The sequence below is a fragment of the Mastigoproctus giganteus genome, chromosome 5 (genome assembly GCF_048544385.1).
Source record: "Mastigoproctus giganteus isolate SK-2022 chromosome 5, ASM4854438v1, whole genome shotgun sequence".
Lineage (NCBI taxonomy): Eukaryota > Metazoa > Arthropoda > Arachnida > Uropygi > Thelyphonidae > Mastigoproctus > Mastigoproctus giganteus.
The window spans coordinates 157,877,936-157,891,542 of NC_143579.1; the positions used below are offsets into that span (position 1 = coordinate 157,877,936).

Sequence of the window (13,607 nt, forward strand, 5' to 3'; positions counted from 1 at the left end):
TTTGGTAGTGGGGAGATCTTTTGTGTTGCTATTCTATACTGGACCTCTGAGTGCCCATGTCAATACTTCCTGCAGAAAAGCATTTCCCTCCGGTTCAAACTGTTTTGGATGTTCGGTAACAGACATCAGCATCTTTAGTTAATACCAGCCATGTGCACAGTGTCTTGAACTATAAGAGTGTCGATGAATAATTATCTCTACAATTCCAGTACGGTATCACATACTGTAACTTGTCCGATTTTCCAAATCCAGTTCCTTGGCACAATGAATGTTCACAGCTTTTTGAAAACTTGTTGCACCAATAATACACACATATGATAGTCTTGTCCTATATTGTGCAGTAATCCTGTGGAGAATTTCAGCTGGTTTCACTTTATAAACAGAAATCTGATGACGAGAACAAAGTCCACATTCAACTAGAACCATCCTCATATAATTATTTAAATTATGAGAATATAAATTTCACTTTCTGCATAATGTTGTTTTTTCGCTTTACATTACAGTTTTCTTCTTCGTAACAGCAATGGAGCAGGTAAGATATTCTCTAATATACTGTTCTTATAACATTTGATGTTTTTTATTATAGTTTATATAATGTCTTTAATTGCAGAAACTGGCTCAGAAATATTTGGTTTGTTATTAATATCAAATTACTGTGGCACAGAGTGAAATGGAGACCGAACAAGTTATGATAGGTTCAATAAAGGAAATACATACATATATTAGATTAGATTAGATACATACAAAAGCTTTCGGCTGTTTTGTCAACTTTCCTCAGTTAAACTGACAGTTAAGAATGGAACATGAGAGTGTGTACAGCGAGATTAATTGTTGGATGTTGAAGCATGTGGCCGTTGCCAGCATTTGTCATTTCGATGATAGGGTGGACCCGACATCCACTGTTCCTGTTGACAGAGATATTGGAGCATGTGTTGTTGAACGACTCCAACCTGGCGCGACCTATCCACAATCATGACATCGCAGTGTGGTGGGTTGCCCAAACATGTTCGGCAAGGCGTTTTTTGAGCCATCTCCCAGTTTCTCCAATGTAGCAGACAAATGTTTTCACTTTAGAGATAAGGAATCGTAACTTTCTGCCTGCAGTTGTATGCATTTTATCCCATTGATTTTAAGACCCTAGAAACCTGTTGTGATAGGTTTGGATAAAGGCGCTGGTGGTTGAGTCATTACCTTGGATGTTTCTGTTGGTCACTACGTGGCCATGTGTTCCACCTCTTTAATCATATTTGGTTTGTTTATTGTAGTGCACACTTTTGCAAAGAAATGCTACTGACTGTTTTTTTTTGAGATTATTAAGTAAAAGAACATTGACTTTGGTAGGCTATATTAGATTACTGTGTGAGTCCACTGCAGTAACTGGAATCATATTCAAATCCAACCCTCATTGTTTGTGCCCACAGAAAAAATGTTTTTAATTTGTTACTGTATTATTTACTAAATTATTAGTAAATAATACAGTAACAGTAATTAGCCTTAAATTAAAAAAAAAAAATTATCAATAATTAAAATTTTATTGTATTTACAAATTTTTATGCATTATATAATACGTATGCTAAGTCCAAAGGTATAAAGAAGATGAAAGGTATATTGAAAATAGAATTTAAAAAAATAATAATAATGGATACACGTTTTCTTCAAATAGTATTTAGAAGTTAGTGGGATGTGTAAAAGTGGATGTACAGCAGATAACATTCCTCCCACAAGTAAAAGGGTATTCTTGTTCCTTGTATTGGAGATCCAGAAAATCTTTTTATCTCTGGACTTGGTGGTTTCTACCTAAGTTTCTTGTAAAAATTAAAATGCAGACTATTTTGTATAGGTTACTTAAATTATCTAGTAATTTTGAATTTGCTGCACAGAATTGCTAAATTCTATGCAATCCTAAGTTACCATTTTTTTAATTTTCGATGTTTCAGAAACTTTTAATGATGTTTTTTGCTGTCAATTCAGTGTCTAATTCTGAAGTACAAATGGAAATTTCATAATCAGAGATAATTCAGAAATTGAAAAAAAGGATGTTTATGAGTCTCATATTTTTTAGTTACTTTTCACATCTGGCAATGCAATATTGAGAGAGGAGGGTGTTATAAAAATATAATAATAATTTTAACTCCATAAAAGTAATTATACCTTTTGGCAATTGGTAAACAAGCAAGATTTATCAACATTCGATTTTAAAAATGGTGTTGTCAATGTCAAAACCACTAGAATATGCAATTTTTCTGGATAATTCTTACTTTTGTTAGAAGAAAAAGAAACTAAGGTGTGGAAGTCCACCCAGTAAACCAAGCTAATGCAGTCACCCATGAGAATGTTGGTAGAGACATTTGACTTTTTGCTGCAGTGACTCAGCCGTAGACTACAAAAGGAAGTTTTGATATAGCCAAATTCCAATGCCCTGCTCAAAACACCTTAAGTGCCGGTTTTTGCTATACATTAAGATGTATGGCTGCCTAGCCTTATCAGTGCCTTTTAATGTTAGCTGTTCTTTTTACCCTTAGTCTTATTTTTCCCAGTTTTAAGATTTCAAAATTGTCTGCTCCATCTTTTGTTAGTTGTTTATTCCTAAAACCTACCCATACTGTGTTTTTCTTATTCATTAAGAAAAGCCAATCTTTGCTTTAATTTTTATAGATAAACATATTTGTAAGACTATATGTCTTTTTTGGCATACCAATTTAAAATAAATTTTGAAAATGGAAGTAAATAATATTATCTAATATACATATATGCACATGTTTGAAATTTCCACATTTAATAATGCCTGAACATTGGAAACAACACATTTATGAAATAACTTGAAATTTCATTTAAATGAACTTACAACTTCCTATTGGTCTAGTTTTACTGAAATTTGGAATGACTGCATAAATATCTGCGTACTAATTGAATAATTTTCCCGTTTTGTCTTAATTAGCATATTAAATAATAATAGACCTAATTCATGTTCATTAGTTTATTTTTAAATTTAGCAAGCTACTGCTTAACATACATAGAACCTTTGTATCACTGAATTGGCACGAATCTTGTAACTTTAATGTAGTGTGTAGTAGGGGAATTGTAGTGTCTTAATTGTGGTGAATAGATTGATTTGAATTTTCAGTCCATGTAGTTTGGTGTTAATAGATAATTTTATTAGCTATTAAAATGAACTTAACAAGTGTAATGGTATTACATAAACTTGATAGCTTAATGAGTGTTACTGCTGCTTAGTGGTATTCTTTTTCCCCCAGAGAAATGTACCAACTGTGTGGTACTACACTCAGGGTAGTGGAGAATGAAAAAGAACTGGGTGTAATTATGCAGTCAGGCTGCCAGAGCAAGTCATGGAGTATTGTCAATGATATATAGGGATTTTGCTAGCAGAGACAAGGAGGTGATTATACCTTTTTATAAGGCAATGGTCAGGCCACACCTTGAGTACTGCATTCAGGTCTGGATGTCTCATTTTAGGAAGGATCTAGAGTTGCTAGAATGAGTACAAAGGGCTGTTCTGGGTTTATTTACATAGTGGGTTGTCTATTGCGGATCATATAGTAGTGACTAGGCTTTTATTTTTAGCCGAGTAGTTCATCAGCAACATCTTTCTTGTGATTAGGGTCACCCTGAAATAACGGGTTTCAGGCATTCCTCCAAGATAGCAGTGCATTCACCGTTCCATTAATAAACTTAATTTGTTCCAACCGTTTGCTTGTTATGCATCCCCAGACCATCTGACCAGCAGGGAACTTTACAGTCCATGTTATGCTCTCAATTAGTCAGAAAAGATGGTGTCCCATTGCTCTTTTGTCCATGGAACATGTGTTTTAGCCCAGTAGGCATGCAGACTACATTCCGAAAGCCACCTCAAAGTCCAGTTTTAGATCAGGAGCACTAGCATAGCCACTCTTATGGCCTGATCCAGGTCTTCTCTTTACATCACTGGTTTCATGCTTTAATTTCGGCACACTTAGAAAGCCCTTCTTGGGACAGAGCAGCACTACACTTTTTTTTCTTGGTGTCAACTGAACATATGGAGCCATGCTTACACCTAAGCAAAACTGGATACTAATGAGCATGTATACCCTTTCAGTGCCGTATTTATAGAAACGGCTAATGCAATACTTCTGCTTTGGACAAGCAAAATGACATTGTTTGATTATAGTGTTATACGTTTCACTACAAATGTTACTTTTTTGTATGCCACTGTATATTGAAAGGCATCTACAAATATCCATAAATAAAATTGAATTATGGATACAGACTGTCAAGCCACTCACATTGGATGGGTGCAAGACGGTCTAAGGTGCTCTCTCTAGCTGAGTCATAAATAGGCACCTGTATAAGTGGTACAGAGTGTAATGATAATCGTTAGCAGTATTTGTCTTCTAGTGCTAATTTTTGATAAGAAGTTAAAACCTCCAGGAGTACATCAAATATCTAAGAACCACTTGCACAAAGAAAATTAATATACTCTGCATCATCTCCAGTACATCTTGAGGCACAGATTGTAATACCCTGCTCCACTTATACAGGTCCCTAATTATATCTTTGATTATGGAGCACCTTAGACTGTCTTGCACCCATCCAACACTCTTCTCTTAGGATAGCCCTAGGTGCATACAGAACATCACCAGTTCAAAGTCTTTATGTTGAGGCTCACGAATGTGCATTCTGCATCAGAAGAAAGATGTTGCTGATAAACTACTCAGCCAAAATTAAAAGCCTTCCCACCACGCAAATAAACCCAGGACAATTCAATCTACTGGTATTAGACTGTAACATTCAGCTTGATGATATCCTCAGAGAATGAAAAATCCCGATCCCCCATGGACTATCTTCACACTTTAAGTATTGGGGTAAAAGTTCTATAGCAAATATTAACATCCAACAATTACATTTTGCTCACACAGAAAAGTGCCTTCACTTTACCAAGGTCTATACTGATGGTTCAAAGTGTGACAGTCAAGCGGATGCAGCTGCTGTCTTCCCTAATACAACTGTTTCATTTCCAGCCAGATTTGTTATACTGCTTAGCTGAATGCCATTAAGCTTATTCTGAAAAACATAACTTGCAGAATGGTCTTTTAGCTTTGAAAAGAACAAACTTATACGTCTTCTCTTGGATCCCATGTCACATGGAATCCACACTTACGATAAAACATATACTCCTTGAATGTAGCTTGTTCAGCAATGTGCGACACACTTATTTCAGTTTAAATCTGTAAGTACCTTTGTCTCTCAACAACATCATAGGCACAGAAGCAGATCTCTCTGAATTCTTTTTCTAACTGCTGCCCAGGCAGTTATCCTATGTAAAGTCAATTGATTTGGGAGGTGCAATATGGCCTAAGTAGCCCTTGTGCCAAAAACTACAACATACTCTTTCCTTCTTTGAACAAAATCTTCAGCTCATCAATAAATATTAATACAGTATTTATGAGTTGGTTTTATCCTGTAGATTATCTAGGCAAATTTATTTCACATCTACCGCAGATAATCATTAATCTACTGTGTATGTAAACAGTCTTCATAATTAGCTTTGGGATCTGGTTTGTATCTCTCATTTTTTTCCCCTACTGTTCTTTATGCATGATATTTCAGTAAAATTGATTTCTTTATTTGCTATGCTAATAATAAAAATTATAATGAGGTGAATATTTTTTAAAGTTAAAATCTGTATAATTGATTTGTTTGTTTATTTCAGTGCCATCATCTCATGGATAATGAATTAGCTCACAGACTTCATACATTGCTAGAATATGAGAAGAACTATGATTTGATTGGTGGTGCTTTTAAAGAAGCTATATATTAGTATGTCTTTATTTATATTGCTGAACTTAGTTTTATAAAAGAGGTATTTCGATTTTAATAAGGTTAAAAATCTCAATTAAATACACAATATAAAAAATTATTTTTAGGTTATTGTACTTATAATATAGGGTAGGATTTTTAGATAGTTTGGTTAACAGTATATTTTATTTGTGCAGGGTCATGTTGTGATGTCTTGTGGCTAGCTGAGTGAAATGCAGTAAGTTTTAGCCAGAACAGTTTAGAAAGAGAACCATATGAAAGCATTTCTATAGATAACCATGGGTGTTAATTTCAAATCGCCTTCTGCATTGTCTCCCAATAAAAGTTTTATAGCCTGGTTGAGCCTTTTCTTTTTTTGGCATTCGTTTCCAAAAAAGGCCTGTTTCATAAACATTAAATATTTGTTGATATGCGTAGCAGCCATCGTCAACAATTTTCTTTCAAATTTCAGGATACTTTGTGGTTGCATCTTTATCTGCACTTGCCACTTCTCCGTTAATGCAATGTTATGCAGTACTGTTCTTTTCTTAAAATGTTCAAATCAGCCTTTACCGGTAGTGAAATTTTCTTCAGTTACCGCTCTATCCAAGTTTTCTATTGTTGACTTTTCCTTTAACATTACAAAATACTCAAGGCTTTTGTTTTTATGGTCATTGTGCAGAGTTAATAAGTACGTAATATATAAAAAATTTAATGTAATTAATTAGTATGGCACAGTAATTAATGGTGAGAGATACATGGGAATCTGCACGTACGTAATAAATGCGGTGTGGCTCTTCACAGTGCATAATGTTAGAAAAACAAACTAGCTTCCCACACTATATCTTGTGTTCATTTTTGTTTATTTCTCGATGGGAAATAAATAACTCCCTTTTGTGAACAGAGACACGTGATGTGTTTCTGTAATGTTATGCATACTTTAGCAGTGTATTTACATTTATAGCATCACCAGCTTCAGTTTCTTTAGGCTAAGCCAAAATACCACGCTAATTGAGGGATTCCTGTATTTCCTTGTTTGTAATTTGCCCACTCTAGCTGATTATTTCTTTATCTTAAAATTGTAATTTTTGATCAATTCCTTTATTTCTTATCCAGCTTTCAACCTAAAGTAAGCTTTAAAATTTTGCATAGGTGGTGCTCTTCAGATTTACAGCAATCATTTTGACCCCCCCTTCTCCATCATAACAGTCTCTCTCTGAGTTTTTTTTTTTCTTTTTTGCAAAAAAAAAAATAGTAAAACTATATTGAATGCTAGTCACATTCCATGATATGCGTGTATTCTTTAGCCAGATATCTCCACGCGCTCGTGTTTCACTTTTACAATTTCTTTCTAATTATATCTAGCCATGTATACCAAACAGGGTGATGACAAAACATCTCTTATAGTTATTATCCCACTGCACTTACCTGTACTCTTTCCAAAGAAATTCATCAACTGCCAATCCTTAAACTATCTGAAAATCTTTTCAATGTGGATATTTTGTCTTATGTTACTCATCTGGAAAAATTCAATGAAACTGTTCCTCTTTACACTTCTAAGGACTTTGATTGTATTTGCCATAATGGTCTTCTGTACTAACTCCCATCTTATAAATTTCCAATTGTTTTTAGCTGGGTATCCACTTTTGTCCGTAACTGCAGTTGATGGTAGATGTTTCTCTCTCTTCTAACTTCACTGATAGCACATTCATTCCAGCTTGAGAAACGACCTTCACAAACATCCTCAACTTCTTGAGTTCAGAAGTGATAATGTCCCTTGAAAAGGTGGTGCTTGTGAGTTCTCTGTCTTCGTTTTAAATCTATAAATGCCAATCTCCGGGTAATTCTCTAGGTGGGTGAAAAAAACGAAATTAACTTCATTAAACAAATAAAGAAGCTGGGTACTATTTCAATAGTTTGATAAAAAAATGTTCACAGTATGTTCCATATTTCTGTTTATACTGCCAGGAATCTGTGTTGTCTCTCCTGTGACATGATAGAGCTTGGGTTTAGCTTTTTGGATCTGCTAATTGAGTTATAGTAACTTAACTCATTTTGAAAATCTTATAATATTACTTAGTAGGTGAATCTATTATTCATTAAAACTGGAAGAATTCACTGTTGTGACCACACTCAGAACTGTTTGGAAAATAAACTTACAATTGATAACATAACTTTCAGAGCTAAAAAGAAAACTCAATTGTTGTGGTGGTTTTTTTTGATGTCAAAGAAGCGATATTTGTGATCTCTTTCTCTCGGCATAAACACATCGTGAATTTTGCTTCCTCTCCCAAAAACTCTTCTCAAGCTTCTAGACTGTTGAAAAGATGGCAGTCAGGTTAATTAATGACCCATCTACAGTCTCTACACTCTGTTTCAGATTCATTCCAAATTGGTCTTAACATATGCCACAACCAATTAGCATTTTGACATTATGGCCTTAGTTTACCCCCCCCCCCCGGGGGGGCGGCCTCACATCTAGTGAGTATGGGTTTGGCATACCCAGGGTCCTCAGCTGGATATTATCATCCTTCTCTCTGTGTGGGTAACTGGGAAATTTTTTTTTTTTTTTTTTTTTGGCTGGTGCAGCATAAGACTCAGGCTTCCTTGCACCATATGGCTAATAATAAAAAGTTGCCAGTGTGCCATTGAAAATAAAATCAAACAAGAAAAGCCATCAGCAAACTTACTTTACCCTTTCTACTTCAGTTTTCTGCTGAAAATTATAATGTTCAGAAATTCAAGTGTAATATCATTGAGTATCTTCTGTCTTCTCAGCCATCTACTGCTTTGTAACATAGGTTCTAATACCTGTAGTGCCTGGGATCCAATTAAAAAAAAACAAAGAGAGAGAACATGGCAAATAAATACAATGCAAAATGTGGATAAGGTAACATGTATACTATACTTCAATGGGCTTCTTTTTTTTTTTTTTTTTCAGTATCAGGAAATACAATGTAATCAGACATTGGCAAACGAATAAGCATAAGGACACATGAAGTATGGAGAAAGGAATGCAAAAATGTTCATAAATATGCTTTCTGATAGCGAAATAGGATTAGGAAAAGAAGTACTGCTTGCTAGGTGTCTCTACAGGGTATAACATCATCTTCTGAGAAAAACAACACATGTAGAATTCCTTCGAAAAAATTATCTGGAGACTAGGCACCTGCGAGGTGAATAAAGCCTTGAATGGTTTGGGCATGTTCAGTGCCGATGAGATTCTTCCTCTTGCTCAGAATAATCACCTAAGAGAGGCATAAATTCAAATTGAGAAAAGACAGTTGTATGATGTATTTGCAGAAGTTTGCCTTTATTCAGCATATGGTTGATTGCTGGAACAAAGTTCCATCTGTCGTTGTAGAAGTTGATAGCTTAAATAGATTCAAGGCAGAACTAGGCAAACATTTGGAGTGAGTGGATGAGTGAAATTAGATTTTTTTTTTTTGGCTGATGCTATATAAGCTTGCTTTCACTAATGCTAATAAGCCTGTTATGGTAAGCCATAAAACTGGAGCACCAAGGATATTAAAAGAAGAGACCGAGCAAATGGTAGTAATAAACTGCCTTCATCATCTCATTAATTTGTGGGCTAAAAGGGGGACTGCATGCTTTTCTGTAAAAATCGATAAATATTTGGCAGATATTTTCTACTATCAGAAAAGATAAAGAAGAGAGCAACTATAAAAAAACACACACACAAACTGTTTGTATCACGAAAGGAGTAAATACTATAATTATGGTAAATTCTTAGGAAAGTGCAATATTGCTATCTGTATGCCAAGGCACTCTCAAATGAAATGAAACCATAAAATAAATTTAAAAAAAAAAAAAAAGTGACATACATATGATTTCCACCCAAGGACACATTCTTTCAAAACCACCAACCTAAATATATAAAGAGTCCCCTTTGATTTCAAGGACATGAAAGCTAGCAAATGTATCCTTCATATCTCCCCCCCCCCCAATTATTAGTAATAAATACATTAGGGTCAGACTTCTAGATGGTTGTCTTCTTTTCAATTGAAAGTTATCCTCTTTGCATATTAGATCATTATCATGGCAGGTCAGGTGATATTTTATTTAGGTTAAAAAGTGATTTATGAAGAATGACAGAATTGTTTAATCTTTAAAGCTCATTTAAATGAACTGCTTTTCAGTAAAGAATTTGACTTTTTTTTTTTAATAGAGCGTGTCCTAACCACATTGACGATTAATCTCATCCAGTACCTTCCCAAAATAACAAGAGCATGCCTATAAGTATAATGTGTAGCCTTCATATTGCTATTGCTACGAGAAAAGCATTGCAGAATCTCTCAAAAGTCTTTAATTAGAAATAAGGTGGAAAAACCTGCAATGACAAGCATAAAGCAGGCAATCCATAAGTTCACAAGCACCTTCATTTGCAATGCTATATACTATTGGAGCAGTGCATTATGGCCTCTGGTGTTGATAGTATTTTCAGAGTGGTGGCAGTCCTATCAGCTTTCGGGCATACTACCTGAATATCACTTAACCCAAGAAATACCTAGTACACAACAAATACTTCCTGTGAATTTGGAAAACCTTATGGTTTCAAGGATAGCATCCAGGGATATCTGTGCACACTGTGCAATTTATGTCAATGTAAGTTGTTGCTGTCACTACCACTAAAGAGAACCAGCTTTCCAATACTTTTCTAATATTTTTTGTTGGGTAGTGCATATTTGCTAGTTGTTTAATGAACTACTTTTCAACCAGGGTGCTGCAGCACCTTAAAGTGCCATGTAATTCGGGTTTAAGTTACTTAAACTTATTATTTTTTCTATTTATATATTTATTTCATTATAAAAAGGTGTACAGTATCTTTTTAATTTTGTGGCAATCTATAATTGATGTTTATTTAGTACCTCTATATAAAGAATAATATCTATATTATTATTATATATATATGATTGTAGTTTTGTTTATAGCTACCACATATCCATTGGCATTTACGGAACCTTTTATAAACTGTAGGTGATACGAAATGCATCCCCATATCATTTGGCTGGTATTTTTCACCACGTGTACGGTGAATCATTTGTCTCCCATCAGAGCCATGCAGGTTGAATTTCTTCTTATCCGAGGAAATAACTGACTTCCACAGTCAGGGGTCCATTTGACATGCTCCTTACACAAAATTAATCAGTTCTTTTTCATTTTGTGTGTGAGGAAGGGCTTCAAGTCCATTTTTGAAGAGGCATCTTCTGACTGTTACTGCACTTGCTACCACTCCTGTATGTTCTTCCCATTCTCTTTTCAGCTCAGACGAAGAAGCTTTACAGTTTTTAAGGCGTAAGCACTTCAAAATATGGTCCTGTTTTCCTATCAGCAGAACCAGTATTCTTAAGTTTGGAAAGAAATCTACTCACTGTCAACAAGACACTATAAACAATATGAATGGAAGAACATTCTTCCTCACGTAAGCAATAAAAGCTGATGCAATCTGTAAGAAATATTTACGTTATTTGGATGACAATTTTAAGGGGTGATGCACTTTCTTTGAACATCAGTGTAACACAGAGAGAGAATCCGATATAAAAGGCAGAAAATTGAGTAGGGGTGCCGTTATTAAAAAAAAATGGTTGAAAACTACTGGCATGAGAACTCATAAGAAAAAAAATTCTTAATTATAAATACTGAAATCATTTGAAAGAATAGCTTTTCAAATTTTTTAAGGGGTACATTAAGAATAAACTGTTGAAAACCCCTGCCTTAGGTAATATTTACTATAGGGAATCATCAGTCATAATTTTTTTTTATCAGTGCTTATTTAATATTTCCTTTATAATGTCCTTATTGCTCTTTGTTTTTTTTTTCTTTCTGTAGCCAACATTTTTTCAAATTACTTTGTAATACAGAGATTATGGACAACTTTTTTAAATTCTACCTGAAGTATGTTCCTCATGTAAGTTGTTATTATTTACTATTAATTTTAGGTATGTCACTTATAGCAGGAAGGGGGAAAAGGGTACCTCCAGTTCACTCATTCTGTAGCATTGGTATAGATGAAGGAATTCAAATGAGTGATCGTGGAGTGCATGTTTTTTTTTTTTTTTTTTTTAGCTAACAAATTTATCTGTGTAAGGCTATTAATGCTAATTAAATGCATGCGCAAACAGGGACATCTGCTGTGCCTGTATAATGGTTTTACCACTTGTTACTCATTTGGAGAGTGTATGTTTAGTGTTTTCGGGTCAAATGGTGCCAGGGGTTACCCCATCTTTGCATAGTTGTGTGGTACAGTACACTGTAAAGGCCAGAGATTGAAAAGTGTATGGATATTGTATCATTGTTCGAAGTTTGAGTTGAAATGGTCAGTGAGGCATGCCCATGCCTCACCAGAGGGAAGAAAATAGGGTGGTGAGGATACAATAAACTTGTCCCCCCCCCAGGAAGTAAGTACCATGCTAGAGTGCAGTGGTATGGGGAGGCCAATGGCAGCAATAGTCATGTCCGGTGAGTTTGTCTCAGAGGTCACAATTGCTGGTGTCAGGTCTGACTTGGTGAGCAGTTGTCTGCGTCAATTCCGTGTCCGATCCTTAGTTCAATGTTTCATTCAGTTACTGGCTTTAGTTGTAATGAATAACAATAAGTGTTCTCTGTCTAGAAAACACCTCTTGTGCAAACTTGGTGAAGACCAGGAAATCCTCCCTTGAGTCTAGAAGGTGATGCACCAGTCGTGGTGGTCCTCATAATGGCTGCAGCTGTACATAATGTGGGACCATGTTTCTGTTATTCAAAAATAGGTTAACTTGGTGTTGAAGGCACCATGGTCCATCAGGAGAAATGTAAATAGATCTGGGTGGAACCTTTGGTCAGTTGGTACGTCATTCCTCAGTGTATAACTTTTAGGGCATGGGTGATGACCAGGAGAATTGAGTGTTGTATGGTGTCCAAGGTCTTTTTATTAACCACTGTTGTGGCTCTATGGAACCACATGGGGGAAGCATTTATAGTACAGTATTAGCATGCATTTTTTGAGTCTCCAGTCCTTTCTCTGAAGTATTTAAGATGAGGGTGGAAGACAGGTTTTTGTCTAGAATGGATTTTAATTTGTGGTGGTGGTCTTAAGTTTAGGCTGCCTTTCAACAGTATAGATTTAGTTTTTGTAGTTTAAGAAATGGACAGTGGCCTGATAACTGAACCCTGGGGGTTGCAACCCCTGTAGAGTGATGTGGTCAACTTATCATATGGTGCTATTACCTGGATTTCTCTGTTGGTTAAGTAGGATTCCATAACTGTACAAATTCATAGGTGCTCTTGCCGAGTGAGCTGGACAGAGTAGGGATCAACAATATATTATTTCAGGTTTGTTGGCCCACACAGTATGATCCAAACTTAGATTAGAGTGGCCACAACTGGAACAAAAATGAGTTTTAGAACCTTAACTATCATTTACTTATCATAAAAATAATAATGCAGTATTGCATAAAAAATCGTGAGCCAAATGTTTTTCAATTATATTTTATTGAACTATCTTCCTGTTCTAATTTTTATTCTTATGAAAAAGAAAAATAACAGTTTTTTATGTCCAGGCAGTTCCATTATGTGCAGGAAGGAGAAACAAAGCCATATATTTGTTCCAAAATTCACAAACCAGGCATCCTTTTCTCTTTCAGTGAAACCTGAAAGTGGGGCAAAAATTTTATCTAAGTTCAGGAAGATTGTACACGCTGTTGGAAGACAATATTACTTGAGCTCCCAATGAATTCTAATATTTCAGGTGCATAAAATTCTTTCTTTTAGTTCTCAGCAATTTATTCTGCAAAATGACACTGTGAGTGCTCAAA

General features: G+C 35.1%; 1 protein-coding gene across 1 annotated transcript in view; it reads left to right on the plus strand.

Annotated features, from left to right (window-relative positions):
- Window positions 1-13,607, plus strand: part of LOC150085791 (small ribosomal subunit protein mS39) — a 261,590-nt gene that overhangs the window by 223,422 nt on the left and 24,561 nt on the right. The window contains exons 16-18 of the mRNA XM_090374693.1: window positions 504-532; window positions 5,708-5,814; window positions 11,644-11,722. Coding sequence (XP_090230819.1) covers window positions 504-532; window positions 5,708-5,814; window positions 11,644-11,722 — 215 coding nt within the window. The remainder of the gene's footprint in view (window positions 1-503; window positions 533-5,707; window positions 5,815-11,643; window positions 11,723-13,607) is intronic.